Raw genomic sequence first — 24,673 nt, forward strand, 5'->3', positions numbered from 1 at the left:
GAACTGGATGGGGAAAGTCTGCATGTTCAGCCTCATCTAGAAGATGTGTATGGCCATTTAACTTGTATGTGCATGTGGGCATGTGGTATGTCCAAGTACCTCCTGAATGTGTTTGTGACCATTTGCAGGGTGGTAAGTCCCAGTCCTGTGTGCAGGGGGGACTGGCTGCTTGGCACTGGCATGGCTGAGAGCCTGCAGTGGGTTCTGTGGGCTCAGATGTGTGTGATGTATGTGAAGGCATCTGTAGCCAGGTTAGGACAGCCTACGGGTGTCACTTCACAGGCGGCTGCAAAGGACAGGGAAAAGAGTTAGCGTGTTTTGGGGGGACTTGAAAGAAGCCTCTTTTCATTAAATCTGTTTTCCCTTCTGCTAATGAACTAGATTATTCTTGGGATTGAGGCCCCTGGGGTGGGGTGTGGGGAAGACAGAAGTCAAGGAAACCACAGCACCTGACCCAGCAGTTAGAAACAGGAGGGGAGTATTGTCAGCCAGGAAGGGCCAAGGTGGGCGTGGGAGGTGTGGGCACTCAACCAGTCCCAGGCAAGTTGCCCCAGAAACACAGCCCCAGCCCCAGCCCCAGGCTAGGTCTACACCGCACAAGAAGCACCTTAATGTGCTTTAGCTTCTGAAACCCAGTCCTCAGCTGGTGGTCCCCTAGGGACCCGGACAAGGTGCCCAGAAGACTCCCCAACGGTCATCCCATAGATGGGACACCTGCCTCCTTGGTGCCTAAGGTTTAGAGCCGCCTCACAGCACAGAGCCCTCGCACCTCCTTTCTTTGCTGAGAGTTCCCAGAATTGGAACCAGAGGTCTGGAGAGGTGACCCGGCGAAGGTCGGACTGGGATGCCAAGGCAGCTCTCGGGACGCACAATGCTTATAGTAACCGAGCTGCAAGACCAACACCTAGTGATGCCCGGGCTCCAGAATGAGACCTAAGGCCGACTTCCCTCTGAGCTGTGGCTTCCTCCTCTGTCGAACTAGACGGGGTTGAGGATCCTCGCGGGGCTTGCTGCGAGGTTTAGAAACCTTCCCCACCTGGGCCCCCGAGCGCCCCAGGCGCGCAGTAGGCTCACAGCCCGCACGCTCAGTACACACCAGCTATAGTTATAGTTAGTAAGTCTCCTCTTTGTAGCTCAACAGGGTGCGACGTCCTCTCGTGCCGCTGGCGCCGCGGGTGCGTGGCATCCGCGGGGACCCCGCCCCCGGCCCCCGCGCGAGGCCGGAGCCACCCGGTGGGGTTTCGGCGCGCTGACGTGGGCGGATCAAAGCAGCTGCCCGTGCCTTATAAAGCAGTTCGGGCGGCCAGCACCAGAGACCGTGCCGGGTGAGGCGGAGAGCTCCGGCGAGCGGGCGAGCGCAGGCCCCGGGAGCCGAGCGCCCTCCAGAGCAGCCTGAGTGTGCGCCCCAGTCCCCGCGGGACCCCAGCAGGCCTCTGTCCGCCGGGATCCCGGGCGTCCTTCTCTGGCAGCTCGCGAAGAGGACGCCCTCGCCGCCTGCCCAGCCCGGAGAGCTCCCGGGTCCGCTGGGGGCTGCGCTCGCCGCTCCCCCGCCCGCCCGGCCAGGCGAGCGCCCCAGGAGGTGAGCAGTGGCCGCGGGCAGCGGGCGGGCTCTCAGCGGGGACCTGCCAGGGCGCGGGGCTCGCGAGTCCGAGGGGGAAGGCGTGACCCCGTTGGGCAACCGCTCCCGGTAAGCAAAGCAAGACCTTCTCCATACCTCTCCTCCTCGGCTCTCGCAGGCATTCCCCTCACCGAGCGCAGGCGCCGGGGGCTGGGGGCGCGGGCTTTAAGAGGATGAGCGGTGGAGGTGGGCTGTGCAGTTCCCGCGGCCCTCCTCGAGCCTTCCCGGCCCTGTTCCCCCCGATTCGACCCTCTCCCTCCCAGTCAGCCCACGGATGAGGTCATGCCCGAGCCATCCCGGGGGTGGGGGACTTGGATCCTGTGGCAGAGGGTGTGTGTGGCGGGGCAGGAGAGGGCGGCAAAAGGCAGAGAACTACGGCAGCTCCTACTAAATTGGGGGACCAGGGCGGACGCCTCGCTTTGAGACCTGCTCCCAGAAGCGGCGGGATAAGGGGGAGAACCGAGAGTTTGTTTACAGACCTGAGCTCCAGGCTGGGGGTTGGGGAGGAGGAAAGTCCTGTCCCGGCCCCGAGGCACATCTGGAGCAGCCCGGAACATCTGGCTGAGCTCGCGCACGAGTCTCACACCTCCCAACTCTCGGAGCTGAGGTGCCTCCATGACCCTCACGGTCCTTAGGGGCTCGGGGTCGGGCCCAGAGGGGATAGTGGGAGGTGCCCCGAGTTACCCCACCCCACCCTTCCCACTTCCAAAATAACCCGTCTCGCGGGCCACCGGCGCATCGTCCGCAGCCCAGCATACACATCTCAAAAGACTCGCGGCCAGGGTCAAAGCCGGGTTGCGGCCCCGCCTCGCTTGGCGTCGCAGGTAATCTTGAAGCAGTTGCTCGGCGTCACCGGTTCTCCGGGTCGGCTCTGCGAGCCGCGCACCCGGAGGCTTCAGGGCCGACGCGCGGCGGGGACACTCAGCGCCGTCGCGCGGTGCCGGCTCCCGGCCCAGCGCAGGCTCATCCGGGAAGGGGAAGCTCGGCGTGTCTCCGCCGGCTTTGCCTCAGAAGGGCAGCCGCCCTGGCAGCGGGGTTTCCAGGGCCTTCCAGAGCCCAAGTCTTACAACCACCTGTTAGAGCCAGGCGGTGGCTACTGCGCTCGCGGTGCCCAGAGTGTGCACCAGAGGTTTCCTCTCTCGCCCGCTGCAAGCGAGGTAGCTTGAACTTTATCCCCAGCGGGGGGAGGAAGGGACCGCTTTTCTCTCCAAAGACACTGTGGTTTGACGCGGGCCCACTACGCGCCTGACCCCAAGGGAGGTTCCGAGCCGGGCCTGAAGCAAGGGGTCGGGCAGTTCGGGACTGACCACGGCAAGTGGATGTCTTATAGAGAGACCAGAATTGAGAGGGCACTTACTTTACACCTCATACAGTCCCCAGAGGGGGACGTGGGGGTCCAGGAAGAGGAGGGGATTTGCCCAAGGTCCCAGGGCGCGGGAGGCTGCGGCGTATCCCACCTCGAACCCCGGTTTAGCGCCCCCTGGCGGGCCGGGGGCTCAGGGAGGCGAGTGCTCCCTGACCCGCGAGGCGCAGGCTGAGGGTGACCCAGCGGCCCGCGCGGCTGTCCTAGACACTCTGACACTGGACAGGAATAACCTGTCAGAACCCAGAGGCCCGGGCCAGGAGCCGCCTCCCCCAGCGACGTGGTGGGACAGCGAAAGGAGAAGCCCAGGACTACCGGGGCCGCTCCGAAGGAGCCGGGAGTAGCTTGGACGCCTGGGTCCCCGTGCGCCGTGACCCGGGCGGCCCCTCCTCTCTCTGGGCGAGTTGGGCTGGACACTGATCCCCTGCTGTGAGTCCGAGCTCTCCTCTCTCCGAGTGCAGCCCTTCCTCCCTACCCTGGAATGCTGGGCGCCTTAGGGGGGAGCCCACACTTGGGGAGGGGGTAGGGGCGAGGAGAGACAGTGGCTGGAGTTTTTGATCCTCTCCCCTCTCCCCCCGCCCCCCCCCCCCCACATCCAGCCGATATTTTTCTCGTTCTCAGGAGCATGGTAAACTTTCAGGGCCAGTAAGACAAAAGGTTTGGATACAGGCTGGGAGGGAAGAGGGGGCACAGTTAGACTGCGACCCCAGCTGAAACACCAACCCCCGCCTCCCCGCCCCCGTGCCATAATTCGGCCAAGTTTGTAGCGAGCGCCACGGTATTAGGCGCCCAGCTGGGGGACTCTGCGGAGGAGAAAGAAAATGTAATTCAGAGTTTTCTCTCTGCCTTGCTCTGGGTCATGCCGAAGGCTCCAGAAAACAGTGGGATTTAAAATGTGTGTGTGTGTGTGTGTGTGTGTGTGCGCGCGCACTTGCTTGCTTGCTTAAGGCGCACTCGTACATGCACACACTACGCAGGTAGACGTAATAGTGGGAACTTAGGCAGAGGGGAGCTCAGAAGACCCGCAGGCTACTGGAGGCTGGAAAGACCTCAGGAGATGCGTGAAGTCCAGTCCCTTGTTTTCATAGAAGGGGAAACTGAGAAACTGAGGCTGGGGTGGTGGAAGGCTTGTCCAAGGTCAACCCCCCCTTCTCGCTCAAGCGCCCGCACTAAGGCGCCTCCTTTTTCCAACTCCACAAACCCTTGAGAAAGGAATCCCTTTGTCTGCTCCTCCCCAGGGGAGAGGGGCTGAGGCTGTGTTTACCTCCGGGAGAACGCCAGTTGTTGGTAAATTTGGAAGAAGCTGGGAAGGGAGTTAATGATGTGAAATGAAGAGGGGGAAAAAAAGGAGAAAAAGAAAAAAGCCGGAGAAAGCGACTCTGCGGCCTGCGGGCGGGGTAAGGACTACTCCGCGGCCCCAGGACGCCGCCTGGCGGCCGGAGGCGGCATCGCACCGGCCCCGTGAGCTTCCCAGCTTAGCCAAGGCCAGGCTGCCCAGCCTCCGCTCCGGCCTGGGCACCATCCGACCCTGCAGAAGGGCACCGCTAGAGGGACTCAGAGACTCAGGACCCTGAACAGCCTTCACTGTACAAAGACCTTTGCCATCCCATTTCTCATCCTCCCCTTCACAGGCTGAGAAACTGATGCCCAGAGCCAGCCCCCAATTCCCCTGTCTTCTCACGGTCCATGATCTCACCGGACACCGGGTAGACATGAGAGTAAAACACGGGGCATGGACCTGCCGCTCGCTGGCTGAACAACCCTATTTCACATCTCCGCGCCTCAGTTTTCTCAGCTGTGAGATGGGGGCAGTGATAGTATTTATCTCCCAGGGTTGCTGGGAGGAAAAAATGCGATCGCGTTAGGTGAATGTTCTTTTTAAAAGGTGAATTATGTCCTAATCACAATTTGAATCACAATTGTGTCCCCAGTTTACAGAGGGGGTAAACCGAGGCCCAGCAGGGAAGGAGAATGGCCAGGCTCATAATAACTAACAATTAATATTGCGGAGATGAGTACCCAGATCCTGGGCCCCGAATCTGCTCCTCCCCTCGCCCGCCCGCGGTCTCCGCCCTCGACCCCCTTCGTCTTCTTTCCGTCCCTCTCGAGAACTGTGTGCCTATCCGGGCTTCTCCCTCTGCCAAATGTCTTTCAGCCTCGCTCTCTGAGAGTCTCTCTCCCTCTCGCTGTCTCTCTGCCTGGTCTCTCCGGAGTTTCTGGTCCTGTCGCCCTCTTCCCTTCCCGCCGGGCCGCACTAGGTGGACAAGCCCTCGGCCGCGCTCCAGAGGCATTTAATTCGAGCCAGACGCCGGCCGCGTCCCGGGCTGTGCGGGGCGGGAGGCGACGCCCGCCGCGCGCCCGGCCTCCCCGGGCCCCGACCCCTCCTTTGTAATTTGAATAAAACGCCCCCCCCTGGCGTGGCCCCCGCCCCGCGCGCAGCCTTAATCCGCTGCCTCCGCTCTCCCCGACTGCAGGCGGCGTGTACGCAGGAGGAGCGACGGCGGCCGGGCGCGCGGCGGGACTTCGGCGCGGCTTCCCCAGGGTGCGACCCCCCGGCGCGCCAGCCGCGCGAGGATGAGGGCGCGGCCGCAGGTCTGCCAGGCGCTGCTCTTCGCCCTGGCGCTCCAGACCAGTGTGTGCTATGGCATCAAGTGGCTGTAAGTAGGGACCCGCGTCCACGCACATGGGCCCCGGGATCCGCGGCTGGGGGAGGCGGAGAGCCTTAAGGGGCCCCCTGGATCGGGCCAGCGTGCCCAAGACCAGGGAGCAGAAGTTGCCTGGGGGTCGTGGGCAAGTCACCCTTTTTAAGCCTCCTTTTCCTCCTCTGTTAAATATTGTCCTTACCTGCGGGAGGAGCAAGACAGGGTGTGGAGGACGACAGAACTGCCCTGTTCCGTGCGGCCGAGGGTTGCGCAAGACCTCCACAGGGACAGATGGAAAAAGAGCGTGGTCAGAGGGCCCAATCTAGAGGGTCTGCGCCCTGCACACAAGGCCTGCTCAATATTATGTTCCTTGACAGTCTCCTGACCCTAGCTGGAGGTTCTCAAGCAGTCCAGACCCCTCCACCTGGGTGACCTTGGGGAAGTGTCACTCAGCCTCTTGGGAGCCTCAGCGTCCTCCTCTGTCAAAGGAGGGTAAGATGAGAAGTGGCTCATGAAAGAACCCCATAAACTGTCGGATGCTGAAGGGTAGTCCTTTAGATAGAAATTATTAATGGAGGGGTAAGTGGGAGAGAGACTCTTTTCCATCCAGCAGAAGGGACTGCCTGCTCTGTGCTGGGCTGTGGGCAGGGAGGGCAGGGAGAAAGGAGTAAAAGCCAGCCCCTTCCTGGAGGAGCTGCCCTCTGGTCTGGAAGAGATAAGCCCAGGCTGTAAATAACTCCAAGTGCCCCAGGAGAGCCCAGGGCGGTGTTGTGGGAGCCCAGAGGAGAGGAGATCACCTGGTGGGGGGCACATCCTTGGGACCCTAGGTAGATTTTTCGTGGGTGGTGCTCCTAGGACGGGCCTGAGGAGTCTCTGGGAGTTTGGTGGGTGGGGGCAGTGAGAGGAGGGCACTTTGGGTGGAGGAAGTCCCTGAATGGTGGAAAAGTCCAGGACAGGACACAGTCTAGAGTTCCAGGTCGGGGGCGGGGAGCCATGCAGATAAGACAGGCATGGGACAGACTATGGGCTGGGGAGGGGCTGCAAGGACCGTTCGTGGATTAGCTGGAAAATGGGCAATAGTGGCTGGGCCACCGGCAAACAGTCTCGAGGTCACCAGCCCTACCCCTTCTGGGGCTTAGTTATCCATTAATTCTCTTGAGAGGGGAACCCCATCCTCTTGCATTTCTTGTTGGCAAGGAGAAGCCTGAGCTCAGCAGCTTCCCAGCCTGGGGGCACCGGCTCTTCTCAGCCGCTCCTGACTAATTTTATGAGAAATCAGCCGCTTTCCTTCTACTGCTGGTACCTGGCACTGTCGCAGCTGGTGAGAACCTCTGATCAGGGAGCCCAAGCCCTCCTCACTCACCACCAACCTTTTACAGATAAGGAAACTGAGGTCCAGAGAGGGAAGGGCTTTGTTAAAGGACCCAAGGAGCATCAGAGGCCAAGAACTGGGCTCACCCCTAGAGTGTTCTGGGGGACACTGCTAGAATTCCCACGCCACAGTGGGAACGCCGAGGCTCTGAGAAATGTGTGACTTTTACAGGCCCCCAAGCTGGCACGTGGCTGGGTAGGGTCTGAAATAGATGGCTAGTTCAGCCCAACATCCACGCTGTCCCCACTGCATAGCCCAGGCTGCCACAAATAATGAGTACAACTCAGTGTCTGCCTTAAAAGAGCTGCCAGCCTGTTGGGGGAGACAGACATAGAAAACGTACAAAGTGGACTTTGGGCTGTGTCCTAGGAGAGGGAGCATGGGAGCCCAGAGGAGGTGTGGTTAGCCCCACATAAGGGAGGTGACTCTGAGTCTGGCTTCAAAGGATAGATAGGATTTCGATGGCCGTGGATGGAATGCAAAGCAGGCATCCTAGGCAGAGGGAACAGCAGGGGTAGGACGATGCGTGTGGGGAAACAGAGAAGCCAGGAATTACAGGAGCTTACTAGTAAATCCCCAGAGCTTTAGACATTTAACTTTGATAACACTCCTATGAAGTAGGTGACATTCTTATCGCTACCATTTTACAAATGAGGAAACTAAGGTACAGAGAGGTTAAGTAACTGGCCCAAGGTCACACAGCTAGTTAATTAATGGTGGATGTGGGATCAGAAGCCAGGCAGACAGGCTCCATGAAGCCAAACCTCTTTGATAGTGGTTAAACTCTTGCTGGAGCTGAAGATAGAGGGGGAAGCAGGTGAAGGAGTGGAGTTTAAGAATAACAACTCTGTGTGTGTGTGTGTGTGTGTGTGTGTGTGTGTGTGTCTGTATATATATGTGGCCTTGGTACATGTCAGGCACTGTTCTAAGTGCTTGATGTATGTTGTTTCATTTAAATCTCCCAACCACCATGTGAGGTGGGTTCTGCCATCACCCTCATTAATCAGAAGAGGAAGTGGAGGCTCAGTGGGTCTTTAACGAACTGGCTGTCACAGCTAGTAGGCAGCAGAGGCAGGACTTGGAGTTAAGTTGCGTGGCTCTGGGGCCTCTTGGTCACAGGGAGCCACAGGCCAGTTGGGAACAGGGAAGGGTACGGTGGGGATGGGAAGCTGGGGACTCATCCAGGAGACTCAGCTGTCCTGGGGATGTCCCAGAGGACCCTGCTGCCCTGGGCTTTGGAAAGTGAGCTGAAGAGGAAAGGGGCATTTGACATGGGAAATGAAAGTAAACGTGGCTGAGTGACCCAGATTGCCCACCCACTGGGGACCTGGGACTCAGCTTGGGCTTTCTGTGGGGTAGGGGGTAAGGGAGAAGGGGTGGAAGCACCTGATCAGAAATAACCTGGGGGACCCCTCCCTACCTCACCTCCCACCCAAGCCAGGTGCTGGGAGACTCAGACCAGAAGTGTGGGGACATCCTTTTCTGGCTGCCCTGTGGTGGGCAGGGAGGATGGTTCCAGCCTTCTGTGAACCACTGGGGTTACCCAGTGAGGGGAAGGCCCAGGGTGGCTGGGAGGACCCATAAAGGCCACTCCACCCACCCCGGGCAGCCCCAAGCCTGCTGCTTACTCCGGGGCTGGGCCTCTTGAGGAAGAGTCCTAAGAGACTCAGAAGGGACACAGCTGCCGCAGAGAGGCTGGGAGGAGCACCAGACCTGAGTTGGAAGGCCTGGGTCCCAGCCCGAGCTCTGCCAGTTCACTAGCCGTGAGCCAGGCTTCAGGCAAATCAATCATGTTAGCCTCTCTGAGCCTCAGTTTCCTCATCTCTACAATGGGAGTGAAAGAGCCCTAGCCTGTGGTTAGGAGTCCTGGGTTCTAGCTTGGCTCTGCCTCTGATTGGCTGGCTGTGTACAGGTCGAGGCTAGCCCTGCCTTTCTGTGGGCCTCAGTGTCCCCAGTTCCACAATGGGGTGGGGACACTGAGGCCCGGCGAGGGGCAGTGACTTGCCCAAGGTGGAACGTTAGATGTGCTGAGCTGGAGCTGAAACCCAGGTCTCTGTGCCTCCCCCACCCCCGCCATCCCAGGAGAACCCCAACTCCTGAATGAGAGAGACCTCGGCCACCCCAGCAGCACCCTGGGCATAGGCCTCGCCTGTGAACTCTCTGTTCCCTCCTGTCCTCTCTTCCACCCTCTCCCCCATGCACCCACCCCCAGATAAACCAAAATGTTTTCAATTAGGGGTGCGCTGCAGTGAGGCAAGCCGGACGAGATGTCCAGACGGGTAACTCCCCCGCCTCCCACCCTAATCCTTGATTACCTCCCCAAGGGGGCCTTAGTTAGAAACGGTCATTACCACTAATTACCAGATGACCGCATCGCCCTCCTCGGGAGTGGAATCCGCTGCCTCCCGCCTCCTGATCTCCCAGTCTGCACGCTCCTGCGAGCAGGCCTCCCCCAGCATGCCGCAGCTGGCCGCTCTGTCCCGGCCGCTCTCTCCGCAGCCCCGCGCCCGCCCAGGACCTCCAGAATGCTTCCCGTGTGTCCTCTGCCCACCTGGGCAGTCTGTGCCTCATCTGGGAGCATCCTCACCGGCTTTCCCTCATCGAACCTCTCTCACCACCAGCTGGGGAGGTGGATGCTTGATGACTTCAGAGATGGACAGACTGACCCAGAGTGGCCCAGGGTCCCCAGACCCCAGGAGCCCAGAGGACCCCTCCTCGGAAGCCGCAACCTGAGCTCCCCAGGAAAAGTCTCAGCTTACATTATCCGCTTTCTGAGCAGGAGCCCAGGGGAAGGACCTGGAAGGCAGCCACCCTGCACGGGTGCCTGCTGTGTGCCGGGTACCGTGCTGGGTGTTTTCTCGTGTATCTCCTGTAATCCTTCCTGTTGTGAAACAGCAAAGTGGCTCAGAGGGGAAGGATGGAAGCCGGGCAAGGGTGATGGGCAGAGCAGGCTCAGGACAGGCTGAGCGTGGACGGCCCCAAGCCCAGTAGAGAGGGGACCTGGGAAGGTGAGGCCAGGTTTGAGGGAGGATGTTATCCAGAGGAGGCCGAGCGCCTGGGCACTGGAGCGCCTCAGCTTCCTCCTCTGTACAAAGGGGGTGATAGATAATCTCCCAGGCCCCTCGGGCATTGTAAGAATGGGATGAAATGAGAGGCTCTGTAAACTGGGGAGTGCTGTGCCCACCTGGGACAGTGGGTCCATGCGCGTGGACACTGTTTGCTAGGTGGTGGCAGAGGGGCTGTAACAACCAAGAAACAGGCTGAGGGGGTGATATCTGTCCCTGTGTGGTCACCCCTCATCCAGTATGTGTTGCCGGAATTCAGGCAGCAGGTTCCCCAGTCATAGGCAGGGTCAGGCAGCCATGCCTGAGGTCTGCATCCAGATACACCAAAGGTTTCTTGGCTCATGCCTTGGTGGGGTAGGGATGGGCCAGGGGTCACAGTGAGGGAAGATGGCCCAAGATACCCACAGTCAATCTCAGACAGGCTGGGTTGTGCCACTCCAACCACAGACACCAGGCCATGCCCACTTGCCTTGGGTCTGCTTTCCAGGCCTCGGGGATGATTTCTGTATTTTGGAGGTGTAGGATGGGTGGGGCATGGCAGAGAGAGGCAGCAGGAAGCAAACTAACCTATTAGTACTCAGTGTAGCACGTATTAATTCATTCAGCCCCTACAAGACCTCCAGGAGTCCCCATTTTTTAGTTGATGCTCAGAGAGTGGCAGCAGTTCACCCAGGATTGCCCAGCACATAGAGGCCAGAGCTTGAGCCACAACCTAGGTCTTCTGACTCCCTCTGGTCCAAGATTCACGTGGCAACAAGCAAGGGATCCCATTTATGATTGCCCCGAGTGCTTTACATCCATCATCGTATTTAAGTCTTGCCATCACCTTTTGAAGTAGAATTTATCATTTTCTTATAACAGATGAGGACCATGAGGCCCAGAGAGGTTGGGTAACTTACCCAGCTCACACAGCTGGTGCCCAAAGCCTGAGCTCTTCCCTGGGGCCAGCCCATGAACTGGAACATCTGGGTCATTGCCTTATAACTGGTGATAGGTCTGTGCAGCCATTAGACGAGGGGCTCCTTGAGGAAAGGATCTATGTCTGGGAAGAGTTGGTGCTTAGTAAATATTTCTTCCACAAGTAGATCAAGTTCATTTATTCATTTAGGTACAGGAGCAAGGGGAAAGGCATTCCTGGCACCAGGAAAAGCCTGGGCATACGCGTGGTGGTAGGGCAGTCCCTGTCAGAGAAGCCAGGAGTCTGGTGTGGCAGATATTAGGACACATGGGGGACAAGGACGGGAGGCCAGAGAGGGCTGGAGGGCCAGGTTTTGAGGGGCCTTGAGGTCAATCCCTCAGACAATGCTGGGAGATTGATGGGAGAGGAGAGATTACTTGACTTGCTCAAGGTCACAAGAGGAGTGGGGGTGACAGAGCCAGGAGTCTGCCCAGGCCCGTGCTGTTCTTTGGCACCAGGCTGCCTCTCTTGGGATCTCAGGCCAGGGCCTCGAGGAGCTGGGCCTCACCAGGTCTCAGTCATGATGCTGGGTGAGGTCTGCTGTGGTCCCAGCAAGTGGGGCACATAGCACTTGGGCCTGAAGATTGGCCCCTTCTTGCCGCCTGTCCCTCCGGGGTCTCTGCTGGGTCTCTGAGGACCAGCTGGCCCTAGGGTAGGGGGTGGGTCTATATGGAACCCTTTAAGGCTGTGGGGTCCCTCTAGCCTCCACTTAAGAGGAGGGGCTGCCTGATGCAGTCTACTCCTCAGAGAAGGCCTGGGAGGAAGCTGAATGCAGGATCGACCCCTGGTCCTAGAGTCTTGGAATCCCAGTGCCCAGAACCAGGATCTGGAAGCTCTTAGGTCCTATAACATCACTAGAGGTCATAGGGACCCCCTAGGCCAGCATTTCCCAAAGCACGGAGGAGGTCAGCACTCCTCAAATAAAGGGTTTTGTGCTCAGCAGACTTGGAAATTAAACAAAACCAAGCCTGTTGCTTTGCTGCACGACTTCTCAGGGCCTTTAAAATGTAAATGTGCATTACTGCTCTTCAAGGGGGGATGTAGTATATCACATTCCCCAACAGTGCTTGATTGACCATGGATCCCTTTTTTCAGAGTGTCTCCCTGGAACCCATTCTGGGAAACACAGTTTAGAGATATAGACACTGAGACCCAGAGAGGGACAGTGATTTATCTAAAGTCACATAGCAAGTTAATGACTAAGTCCAATCATCACCAAATTGAGTGGCTCTTTAATCTTTTAATGAATCTCTTGCATGTATGTGGGATTTTACAGCCTAATAAATGGGTTTAATAATTAAACGAAGCCATAATGGGAAGCTCCTAACTCACACTGTGCATTTAGTAAATGGTCAATTAATAGTATGTATTACTATGATGGTGATGATTATAATAATCCAGCACTTAGCACACTGTCTAGCACGTTCAGTATTGAATGAATGTTGAATAAAGGGTAATCATTCACAGCAGTGTGGGACTAAATAAGGCAGTGGATGTGAGTGCTTTGTGAACTATAAAACTGTTTATTGTTAGTATAATTATAATAAAGCTTAGGTAGGATGGGGGCCATGATCCTATGTTATGAATGAGGGCCTGAGGCCCAGAAAAGGACAGTGATGTGCTCAAGGTCACACGGGGGCGGGAGGGGGAGCCGTTACTCTGCCGGGGACAGTGCTTGGCCTCCTGGTTTCCCAGCTCCTTCCAGCAAAGGCTCCAAGACTGTGGAGGAGAGGCTGGGGCCGGTACAGCGGGTGGAAGCAGCACGGCCCCTCACAGCCCTGACTTCCCTTCCATTGGTTGCTGCCTTTTGGCCTGTGTGCAGGGCGCTCTCCAAGACCCCGGCGGCCCTGGCACTGAACCAGACGCAACACTGCAAGCAGCTGGAGGGCCTGGTGTCCGCGCAGGTGCAGCTGTGCCGCAGCAACCTGGAGCTCATGCACACCATCGTGCACGCCGCCCGCGAGGTCATGAAGGCCTGCCGCCGGGCCTTCGCGGACATGCGCTGGAACTGCTCCTCCATCGAGCTCGCCCCCAACTACCTGCTTGACCTGGAGAGAGGTAGGGGGCCAGCGGGGGCTGCTAGGGCCTGCGGAATGCATGCGGGTGGGGTGGGGCGGATGAATTCAGGCATAAATATATGTGTGTTTAGATAGGTGGGTGAATTCATGGATGGATGGCTGGAAGTGTGATGGGGGGATGAGTGAATAGCTGGATGATGGATGGATACACGGATGGGTGGGTGGATGAATTAATCATGGACATGGGTATTGGGGCGTGAACTGATGAATGAATGAACATATAGTGAGTGAATATACCAGTGCGGGGAGCCTGAATGACAGTACAAATGCACATGTACCCCTCACGCCTGAACAAAGGAATGAATGATGCAGGAAGGCTCTGGGGGTGGGGGGTCTGTAATGAGAATGCGACTGAGCCTGCCCTCGGGGCAGACAGGTGTGGAGCAGTTAATTCTAGACCAGTCCGACTGAAGGTGCTGGGAAAGGCACAAAGTGATGTAGGGACTAAAGAACATCTGTGGAGAAGACTTCCCAGAGGAGGTGGCTTCTGGGGGTGGATTTGGGGGGTCCTGTGTATCATAGAGAGGCTTTTGAAGGGTAGGAATGCCCCAGTGGATCTCATCTTTTCCCTGCACGGTGACAGCTAACGTTTGTGCAGCACTTTACAAAGCCTCCTTCCTTCCTGAATTATCTGAGCTCCAGAGCAAGCCTGTGAGGTAGGTATTATCATTTCCACTGTACAGTTAAGGATACTGAGGCTTGAGAAGTGGGGTAACTTGCTTGGATGCAAGGCCAGGACACCCCACTGCCAAAGCACGTTGGGCTCCATCTTAGTTTGCTAGGGTTGCTGTAACAAAACCCCACGCACCGGGGGGCTTCTGACAACAGAAGAATTGTCTCACGGTGCTGGAGGCTGGAAGTCTGAGGTCAGAGTCAAGGTGTCAGCAGGGCTCCCTCTGAAGACACTGGGGGAGGAATCGTCCCTGCCTCTTCTTAGCTTCTGGGGGCTGCCGCAGTCTTCAGTGTTCCTTGTCTTGTAGCTGCATCACTTCAGTCTCTGCCTCCGTCACGTGGCCTCCGCCCTCTATGTCTCTGTATCTAAAATTCCGTCTTCCTATAAGGACACCAGTCATTGCATTAGGGCGCACTCTGCTCCATCTAATGACCTCATCTTAGCTCAGTTACACCTGCAAAGACCCTATTCCTAAATAAGGTCACATTCACAGGGACCAGGGGTCAGGACTTGACCATATCTTTTCAGGGGACACATTTCACCCCACAGCAGGCTCTTTGCTCACTGGTCTTTGAGGAGCTCAGGGACTGGGCCTTCTGTTCCCGAAAGCAGCCCCTAACACTGGGTGCAGGGCCAGCAGGGAGGAAGTGCAGCGTGGTGAGCGTGTGAGTGAGGGTGTGCCCTGGCGGGGCTGGCTTTGCGTGCTTGTGAGAGAGCGTGCGGGTCAGCTAGTGCGTTTGGGGGAGGGTGGGGGCGTGACAGATGAACGGTCGTCATGCCATCCTCCACCTGCTCCACTGCTCGCCGCCCCTGTCCCCGCCCGACCCCGCAGAGGCAGGTGGGGGCCCTCAGGTCTGGGCAGGGTCCTATCCCTGGGTCGCCCGCCCCGGCTGACCCCGCACCTCCCCACAGGGACCCGGGAGTCAGCCTTCGTGTATGCGCTGTCGGCGGCCGCCATCAGCCACGCCATCGCCCGGGCCTGCACCTCCGGCGACCTGCCGGGCTGCTCCTGCGGCCCCGTCCCAGGTGAGCCACCCGGGCCCGGGAACCGCTGGGGAGGATGTGCGGACAACCTCAGCTACGGGCTCCTCATGGGGGCCAAGTTTTCCGATGCTCCTATGAAGGTGAAAAAAACAGGATCCCAAGCCAATAAACTGATGCGTCTACACAACAGTGAAGTGGGGAGACAGGTAACCACCCCCCCACCCACCCCAGATGGTTGTGCTTGTGCCAATTGGCTGGAAAAGGGCCGCCCAGTGTGCCCCAGTGGAGGGGTGGCGGGGGGACGGGCCCTGATCCACCCACACTGATGTGCTCCTGGCCTCCCCTGGCTCTTCCCTCTCCAGCTGCTTGGGGCTTGCCTGGCTCCTCCTCCTCCAGGGGGTCCACCAGGATTTGGGTTGGAGAACGTCGGTGGGGCAGAAGGAGCACTGAGCTGGGAGTCAGGAGCTCTAAACTCACTGTGTGACATTGGGCGAGTCACTTCCTCCCTGGCCTCAGTTGTTCCTATCTATAAAATGGGGTGGGTTGGTGCTCTCTGGTCCCCATTGGTCACGTTCCTCAGTGTCTTCCTCTGGGGCTCTGGGCCAAGGCCGGTGTGGGAGGAAGCATGGAGAGGGCTGTGGAGCAGCAGAGCCTTGCTAAAGGGTCGTCTCCTTGGATCTAATGGGGACTCTCTCCCAGTTCCAAAACCCACCCCAACCTCCTAAACACGGTTTCCCCTCCATGTCTGTTATTATCAGTGTTGCATTAATTCCTCACCTCATTCCACAGGAGGTTGGGGTGAATGCATAAGTGAATGAATGGACCTTTTTATTTTTTGAAAATTAAAAAAAAAAAAAACTTTATACCAATCAGTGTGCCAGACACTGTGGTGGGTGCTTGATTAGTTTTCTCTCCCGTAGTCCACAAAACCACACTGTGAAGAGGTACTGTTACCCCTCCTTACAGATGGGGAACTGGTCCCAGAGGGGCAGAGTGTCAGGTGTGGATGGCATCTCATGACCTCTTCCCTGCAGCCTCGTTAGGCCCATTGTGCAGAAGCACCATGTGAGGCAGAAGGAGCTTAGGTGGCTTGGCCAAGGACACAGGGTGCAATGGAGCCCAGGTCTATGGGACTCCAGGTCTAGAGGTTTCCTTGTCCTTACCTTCCTCTCTCTCTGGTCTCCCTCTTGTAAGGATTCTAGGACGTCCAGGCCATCTTTGGGCAGTTGGGGAAACTGAGGCCAAGTCATCCTGTGGATCTGTAGCAGAACCTGGCTAGGGACCCAGAACTCCTGCCTCCCAACCCTGCTGGCCCACCCCACCACCCTTGGAAACCCATTGGGAGCCCTTCACCCAGCCTCCCACCCAAGAACCCAGCCCCACTCCTGCCCATGGCCAGGCCTGAGCTTCATGCTGCCAGGGGCACAGCCGTCCCATCCCGCAGTGCAGTCCAAACAGGGTCCTCAGCCTCAGAGGCACATCAGCCCTTTCCCAGGGGCCCTGATGCCAAGGAGCTGGCCTCCCTGGGGCCGCCTGCAAGGGCCCGGGAGGGTAGATGACAGCGTGTTCAGCGCCAGCACCATGGCCTCAGGAAGCCTGGGCCCCTTCCCGCCATCTAAACTGAGGAGCTGAATGTAGTTTACCTTTCCTGGATGACTCAGAAGTACCTTGTGCCCTTGGGAGGCCGAATGTGCCCTGCAGTCGGGTTCACTTCATTATGTGCTCTCCACAGGCTTTGCTGAGACAGTTCCAGACTCTAGACCCAAGTGGACTCCCTCATTCCCCGCTTCCTGGCACTGTGAGGGGTAGGGAGCCCTGGGACCTTGACCAGCTTCCTCACTAACTCCCTGTGTGATTTTGGGCAAGTCCTTGCCCTCCGTGTGCCTCAGTTTCCCCATCTTTTTGATGCAGGGGTAGGCCCAGGGGACCCATAACCCTTGCAGTGGAGTACACAGGGCAGGCTGGGGGGTGGGCAGAGGGATCTGAGTCCTGTGTGCAAGGAGTTGGGGCTTAGACTGCAGAACTGAAAGGCCTGCAGAAGGTGTCCAACTCATGCCCCTCAGGTACACAGCGAGAAACTGAGGCCCGCGGAAGATAGTGGCACAGAGTCACTTCCAAAGCCAGGGCTAGAGTCTCCCCAGGCCCCAAGCCCAGGCCTCCCCTCTCCACCATAATTCTTACTTAGACTGATTTTTCAAAACCAAATATTGATTTAACTTTTGTAGTTCACAAACCTCTTTCATATATGTCATCTCGTTGAATCCTTTCAACGATTCTGCAAGGTAGCAATTACACACCCGCTCAGCACACGTGAAGACAGGCGCTGAGTGGTGACGCGGCACCAGGCAGCAGAGGGGAAGGCCAGCCAGGCCAGGGGGCCCACCCCCAAGCACCCACCTCTTGCCTCTTCTTCCCTCCCTCCCTTCCTTTTCTTCTCCCCGCCTTTTATTCAGCAAGCATTTTGTGAGAGAGAAAAAGCATAGAATGATGAAAAGCCATGGCTTTTGGAATTGCCCTCAGACCTGGGTTCAAATCCCAGCCCAAGATCTTCTAGCTGTGTAGCCTTGGGCAAGAGACTCAGCCTCTCTGAGCCTTCATTTCCTCTTTTTTAAATGGGGAAATGAATGATATCCCCCATGAAGGGCTTCTGTGATGATTAAGCCATTTTAAGTGTGAGAGCACTTGGTACACTAGGTGTATAAATGGCATCCGTTACCCCTGCAAAAGCCACTCTCTTGCTGCCCCTCCCAGCTGCCCCCCAGGGTGGAGGAGGAGCTAAGGATCCACAACACCCCCCAGCTTTAGAGCAAAAAGCCCTGTCACTTGAGGCCCGGAGCAGGTGGTGACTCCCTGAGAGCACTGGCAGGCAGAAGGGTGGGGCCGGGCCCCGGGGCAGGCCAGGGAGGGGGCTCCGGCTGCCCAGCCCGACGCCCTCCACTGTCCACAGGCTCTGCGTGCCTCTCTGGAAATGAAGTGTAAGTGCCACGGGGTGTCTGGCTCCTGCTCCATCCGCACCTGCTGGAAGGGGCTGCAGGAGCTTCGGGATGTGGCCGCTGACCTCAAGACCCGCTACCTGTCGGCCACCAAGGTGGTGCACCGACCCATGGGCACCCGCAAGCACCTTGTGCCCAAGGACCTGGACATCCGGCCTGTGAAGGACTCGGAGCTCGTCTATCTGCAGAGCTCCCCCGACTTCTGCATGAAGAACGAGAAGGTGGGCTCCCATGGGACGCAGGACAGGTAAGGGCCCGCCGCCAGCCTGGCAGGAAGGGTCAGCCATGTGGCACGTGCCCCATCCCAGCTCGGGGCCAGGCACACAGTCGGGCCTCAGACAGCATTTGGGGAACGGAGTCCCCGCCCAGTTGAACGCCAGGTGGAGGTGTGGGGTCCCAGGGGCCCCTGGCAGAGCTCCTGGGAGTGGCTGTTATGCACCTCGCCCAGGCAGGGGCTCCTGGGGAATGGAGGCTCGTGGGAGGCCCCCATCCCACCTGCCCCCTAGTGTGGGAGACAGAGGCTAGGAAAGAGGCTGCCTGACATAAAATAGATCCTCAGTAAATGTCTGTCAAATGAATAAGCGAAGGATAAATGTCATACAACCTGTGAGCTGGACCAATGAACTGAGGCACAAGGGAAGGTGGGAGCAGTGGCCAGCCCGTGGCCGCACAGGAAGTCTGCACAGTGTGGAGCTGGAACCAGGACAAGCGCTTTTCAGAGGGGCAGCAGGAGAGCGAGGTCGGCCTGCATTCTATGGAGAGACGGCGCTCCCGTGCCCCCGCCTGCGTTCACCCACCTCCCTCCCCCCGGTCCCCCATTTCAGAGCCAGAGCTGGGGTCCCTACAGCAGGTCCCATCACAGCTGCTGAAGCTGATTCAGGACAGGAGAGAAGGAGGGAGCCAGTGGTGACTATAGACCTACTGTGTGCCAGGAAGGGCTGGTGAGGATTCAGGGGAGCAGCTCTTCCTGGAGATGGTTCAGGAGGAATCCAGTCCTGAAATGCTATAAAGAAATAGTTCTGCAATCAAATACGTTGGGAAATTCTCTCTGGCGATTTGCAAGGCACGAGAACATATTAAAGGCTCTGAGGAATCCCGCAGTAAAGGATCTGTCTAAGCCAGTGTTTCCCAGAGGTGTTTGGCTGTGGAACTCTTTTATTAAGGAGCCCCTAATAGCATTCCACAAAACTAGTGTTCTTCCAGGTTAAAAGAATATTGAACCAGAGTGAGGGTGTCTGAGAACGTGTCTGGCACATAGTTGGTGCCTGGCCAGATTTTGCTTCCTCCTCAGCCCACGTTCCTGCCTCCAGGAGAGGGGGACTGCTTTGGGGGCTCCATCCTCACAGGCCAGGGCAGCAGGCTCTGCAAGGAGGCCCAGGCTCCCATCTGGAAGCCAGATTGAGAGGCTCAGGCAGAATGAAGATGGAACCAGGTCAGGCCAGGGAGACGGGAAGAAGCGAGAGTCTGGGCTGAGGCAGCCGGGGTGGGTGTGATGAGGCTGGGGTTGGGGAGAGGATTCTAGAACCCAGAGGACCTGGGGGAAGCACACTGAGGACCCCAGAGCAAAGAGAGGGTCTCCCTGGATCCACGGGGGCGCTGTGTGTGTGTGTGTGTGTGTGCGCGCGCGTGTGCATCAGGGAAGCACAGTTCCCACCCTGACGCTGCAGTTTCCTAGCTGTGGGACCTTGAGCAAATCCCTTCACCTACCTGAGGCTCAAGTCTCGTCTTCTGTGCCAAGAGGATGATACCACTCACTTGGGAAGGTTGGCAAGTGATTCTAATCACATTTACGGAGCAGCCCCTCCTTGCTGGATGGTGTCAGTGCCGTAGGAAGGGTTTGTGAATGACAGTCTCCCCTCCCCGAGGCTGCCAGGTCTCTTCCTTCCCAGCTGTCCCGACTCTGCACCTAGGACTTGCCCCCAACCTATTGGTGAGGAGGCCCCATTCCACAGCACCAGCTACCACCCTTGCTTTCTCAGAATGCTATCCCCCACCGCCCCCAGCCTTCCTGCCATGCTCAGCCCTGGGCCTCTGCAGACAGCTGTATGGGTCAGCTCTTTCTGCAGTAACAAACAGCCCCTACATCTCAGTGGTTCACAACCACAGACACTTCTTACAGCATTACATGAGGCTCTGGCGGGAACCAGGGATGGGGAGGGACATCAAGTGCTCAGACTGTGACAGGGAAAACGGGGAGCCCAGAGGGGCCCTGTCTCAGCCTAGACATCAAGGAAGGCTGCCTGGAGGAGGGGAAACGTGAGCTTTACTAGATTAGGGATTTGGGGGGTACGGGGGGTTGGATGCAAATGAACTTTGTTAACTGTAAAAGGCAGGTACACAGGTGGTACACGTGGCTGGGCCCCTAGCTGGGCAAGATGCCCTCCTCAAATCCAACCTGGTGAACTGAAGCCTCCTCAGCAGTTCCTATTCCAAACTCTGAAACCTGCCCTTTCTCCAGGCCCCAGCCTCCGCAGCTCCCCCTCACAGGCACCATCGCGGGCCTTGTCTGGCTCTGAGGTTGGAGGCCAGGTTTCAAACATTGCATGTCAGGGACCCAGAAATAAAAATGAAACTCTGCCCCCTTCCACTGCCCTTTCCTAGAGGAGTCATCCAGAGACCTTCAGATTCAGGCTAAGGGAGACTAATGGTGTTGAGTGACTAAACAAAGTCCAGAAATGTTAAGTGACTTGCCTTAAGTCATGCAGCCAGTAAGCAGCAGAGCTGGGGTTTGAACCCAGGTCTGTCTGGCTCTGGGGCCTGTGTTCTTTCTGCTGTTCCCTCCTGCCTCCTGCGCGGAACTGCTTACAGTCCCCACACGCAGGTTGCCGTCTCCTCCCGACTCCCCCTCCAAGTGCTCCCTTGCTTACCTCCCCATGGCTCCTTCCCAGCTCAAGCCTCAGCTTCTCTTACTCAGCTGCTGCTGGCAGCAGCCTCCCTGGCCTCTCTGCCCCCAGCCCTGCTCCTCCATCCATCTCTCACTCCCCTTAGATAGGTCAGGTCAAGGTGTTTGTCCTCCTTGCCCCCAACACCCTTTCTCCTCCCCTCCGTCTTAGATTCCTGTTCATCTTTCATGCAATGGCCTGGATGATCCCTCCTCCTCCAGGAAGCCTTCCTGAACTCTCACAGACCCCGTGCTCACCCTGTGTGATGCTGGGCAAGTCCCTTCCCCATTCTGTGCCTCATTTTCCCCATCAGGAAATATGAGGGTTGGATTTGGTCATCTCTAGGGCTTGCCCACCTCAGACATTCTGGGATTCCTTGGTCCACATGGCTGTGGGAATCCAGCTGCATCCCATGACAGCATCCTTGTCTAGCCTAAGCCCAACTAGATGAAATGCCAACCTGCACAGATGTTTCTTCACTAGACAGAAGAGCTGATGGCAAGGATATTTGGGTTTTATAGCGACCTTCAGTGTCTTCTTTGCCCACAGGAGTGATTCAGGAAGAAATGCAGCCCCTGGCAGCCCATGGGTTCTCTGCCCTTTAGGGTGGTGAGAATATGCACTGGACTTGGTTTCAGGACCCCTGAGCTTGAGCCCTGCTTATCCGCAAACTCCTATGAGACCTTGAGCAGGCCTCTGCCCTTTGCTGAGCCTGTTGTTTCCATCTGTAAAATGGGCATAGTAATTCCACTGACCCAAAGACCCTGCCTGCCTCGGATAAGATAAAATACTGGAGGGAAGCGCCTGGTTCAAAGGGGGCAAATTATTGACGGACCCTCTGTCTCCACCAAGAGAGTGCCAGACGCTCACTTTGCCTCACATCCGATGCCATTTGTTTGTTTCAGAATTCATCCTGGGATTCTAAAAGTAAAAACGATCTTTACGCTTGTTACAATATAATTAAGGATTAAATACGAAGATAGGATTATTAGACAGTGGTTTGAGACACTTTCAAGTATTTAGAAGTAGAAGATATAGGAAAAGAGACAAAGGAAACAAAACACCCCCTCATTTTGACGAATGCCTATTGGAAATATAGGGAAAAGTGAGAAGTACCCCTGGGAAAGAGGGTTATTTTAAATTCCCTAAAGACTAAAACACCGTCCAAGGGGGACTGAGGCTGCAGCCGTGGTCAGAGGAGGCTGGGACTGCCTGGCTGGGAGTGGGGGGACTGGTGGGTGACAAGATGCTCACTGACCTCCCCTCCCCCACCAGGCAGTGCAACAAGACGTCGCATGGCAGTGACAGCTGTGACCTCATGTGCTGTGGACGTGGCTACAACCCCTACACAGACCGTGTGGTCGAGCGGTGCCACTGCAAGTACCACTGGTGCTGCTATGTCACCTGCCGCAGGTGTGAGCGCACGGTGGAGCGCTACGTCTGCAAGTGAGGCTGCTCCGCTCCTCGGGGACCCTCAGAGGCTGGCCAAGGGGCCTGGAGACGCCCCATGGATTTTGGCTTGTGAATTCCAGATGCTAGACGTGGAAGGAGGCTTGTCCTTTGCCTCCACTTGGAAACCACCAGGAACAGAAGGCTGGGCCACCCGGGAAAGAGGGCCAGGACATCAAAGGAAACCGACAAGATTAAAAATAACCTGGCAGCCCAAGGCCCTGGAGTGCCCACCTGCTGCCTTCCAGGCGGGTCTAAGAAGCCAGGGGCATGGGTTTGGCAAGACTGGTACAGACTCGACCTTTCCTAGCCAGAGACCCCAGCCTCCTGGGAAGTGGGAGGTCAGCCTCTCCTCACCAGAATGTTCTGCAGGCCTAGCCCTCGAGACCCCCGGCCCACCCCAGGGTCTGAGCCTACTGGGCCCACCACATGGAACCACTAGCTTGGGTTGTAAATGTTTCTTTGTTTTGTTTTGTTTTTCTTCCTCTGGGATGTGGGAGCTACAGAAATATTTATAAAACATAGCTTTTTCTTTGGGGTGGCTGGCCTCAATTCCTCTTTATATATTTTATATATATAAATATATATATATATATATATATATATATATATGATGATCTGTATTTTAAACAAGCTCTTTAAACAGCTGTATGAAATAAATGCTGAGAACCCCAGGCCGCCCCTGCAGTTTCTGGCCTCCTCAAGTGAGCTCAGAGGATCCTGGGGCTGGTTGGGTGAAGTCTCCGGTTCCCAGGCGAGGCGGCGTCCGATTGATGTTTCCCACACGCTCCACCACCCAGCTCAGGCCCCAGCCTCCTTGTAAGATCTCCCGGTCAAGGGCGAGGACAGACGTCTTGAAACCCAAACCCAGCTGGCAGACTCTTTGTTCCCCAGGGACACACATGCAGGCGCACATAGCCTGGCTGTGTCATCAGACCTGCTAAGTGGCTTCAAGAGAAAACCTACCCGGGAGCTGGGAATGCAGACCTCAGGGGGGTGGTGGCAGAACCACGCCCCAGCTAGCCCTAGCAGGGTTTCTGTGTGAAACCTGTGGGGAGGGCTTCTCCCTCCCTAGCCTCAGTTTCTCCGTTTGTAAAGCTGGTGGTGGAAATAAAGGGGTGGTTGGAAAAGACCCCCAGCTTCGTGTCTGGACCAGGCTGTCTGCAGTGGGCGTGGTTGGATTCCTGTTCTGTTTTGAAGGTGGAGCCACTAGATTTGTTCTTTTCATGGTTGCGGAACTTGAGGGCGAGGAGGATGGAGAAGGACCAAGGGTTTTGGCCGAGTGCTTGGAAGCATGCTGGGACGGAGGTGGAGAGAGAACTAAGGTTCAGACTTGGTGGAGATTGTGATGTCGGTTGGGTCCCTAGTGGAAGTCCTGAGTAGATGGGCAGATAATCAAGCCTGGCTCTGAGGAGAGCCTGGGGCTGAGATGCACATTTGGACATTGTCACTGAAAGGCGGGATAGAAAAACAAAGAGGACCAAGGCTTGGGCCTGGAGCATTTGCACTTTGGAGGTCAGGGAGATGAAGAGGAAAAGAGGCGGAGAGACCAAGAGGTAACAGCCAGGAAGATGGAGAATCCTGGGGGTCTTAGCTGTTGCCAGGTGAAGAGAGGCTCTTGGAGGGGTGGGGGTCCCAGTTGCTCTCTGAGCTTCAGCCTCTCTTCCTGGGACATGGGCAGCACTGATGAGCAAGTAAAGAGTACCCTGGGCTAAAGTAGGTCCCCCAGATGGAAGTAATTATTAATCATCTGTATCTGCTCTGGCCGTGGGGTGACCACACCAGACAAAGGATAGGAAAGAACATTATAAACTGGACTTCGGTGCACAGGGAGGAGACACAAATGCTGAGGGGAGAGCTCTCCACTCCCCAGAGCCAACTGAGACACAACCTGGGATGGTGGGGGCAGACCCAGGGTGGGATGGCGTGGACACGCCCATAGAGGCTGGACCAATCACAGGGTGGGAAGAGGAAGGGCTGTGTGGCCAGAGTCACGGAATCAGAGGCTGGAAGGAACCTCGCTCGAGGTTAGTCTTCTGGTCTCTCAATCTGTTTTGCAGATGAGGAAATTCCAAGATGGGAAGGGCCTTTCCTGTGGTCACAGAACTGATAAGAGGCCGAGGGCCGGTGGTGGGGCGTTGCAGGGCGGGCCTCCCACCAGCATCTCTGCAGAAAACTCAGCCTCTGTTGAACAAGCGCCTGGAGTGTATGCTCTCCCAGGTTCAGGGCCGCCCCTGCTCCACATTGGCTCCCATGGCCCATAAAACCAATCCCCAGTTCCCTGGCCTAGCATACAAGTCCCCTCCCCCAGGCCCCAGGTGACTCTTCCAGCCACATTTCCTGCAACTTCCCAGGCACCCTCTCTGTTCAGCCTCCCTTTGAGCATCTGCTGTTCTTCCACAGCAGGCCTGGAATGTCATTTTCCCTGCTGGAATTCCACTCAGCCTTCAGAGCCATCTCTACAAAGCCTTTCCCGATGCCCTCAAGCTCTATACAACCCTTTGAACCTTTAAAGCAGCCATCACACTCATGCTTACAGTGGCCAGCCACTGCCCACTCTTCCTCGAAGGCCCAAGTAAATGGTCCCCTCCTCCAG

At 57.1% G+C, this 24,673-nt stretch overlaps 1 protein-coding gene across 5 annotated transcripts; it reads left to right on the forward strand.

Annotated features, from left to right (window-relative positions):
- Positions 1–1,320: 1,320 nt before the first annotated feature.
- WNT11 (Wnt family member 11) lies at positions 1,321–23,108 on the forward strand. 5 transcript variants are annotated; one of them, XM_036862439.1, is made up of 6 exons: positions 1,321–1,579; positions 5,456–5,638; positions 12,841–13,076; positions 14,682–14,959; positions 17,701–17,993; positions 21,904–23,108. In XM_036862439.1, exons 2-6 carry the CDS (start codon positions 5,556–5,558, stop codon positions 22,076–22,078), a joined length of 1,065 nt encoding a protein of 354 aa, XP_036718334.1. In that variant the 5' UTR covers positions 1,321–1,579; positions 5,456–5,555; the 3' UTR covers positions 22,079–23,108. The 5 variants fall into 5 exon arrangements, with proteins under 5 accessions (XP_036718334.1, XP_036718337.1, XP_036718335.1 ...); XM_036862440.1 differs by lacking the exon at positions 1,321–1,579 and adding an exon at positions 1,607–1,687; XM_036862441.1 differs by lacking the exon at positions 1,321–1,579 and adding an exon at positions 2,424–2,442.
- The last annotated feature ends 1,565 nt before the right edge of the window (positions 23,109–24,673 follow it).

This window comes from Balaenoptera musculus, chromosome 8 (assembly GCF_009873245.2).
Source record: "Balaenoptera musculus isolate JJ_BM4_2016_0621 chromosome 8, mBalMus1.pri.v3, whole genome shotgun sequence".
Lineage (NCBI taxonomy): Eukaryota > Metazoa > Chordata > Mammalia > Artiodactyla > Balaenopteridae > Balaenoptera > Balaenoptera musculus.

What these genes read in the sequence shown, in the direction of transcription:
- WNT11 (XM_036862439.1), top strand. Translation starts at nt 5,556, where the DNA reads ATGAGGGCGCGGCCGCAGGTCTGCCAGGCGCTGCTCTTCGCCCTGGCG. An exon ending in CCTGCTTGACCTGGAGAGAG is followed by an intron (nt 13,077 to 14,681) that starts GTAGGGGGCCAG and finishes ACCTCCCCACAG; the next exon opens with GGACCCGGGAGTCAGCCTTC. An exon ending in ACAGTGAAGTGGGGAGACAG is followed by an intron (nt 14,960 to 17,700) that starts GTAACCACCCCC and finishes CACTGTCCACAG; the next exon opens with GCTCTGCGTGCCTCTCTGGA.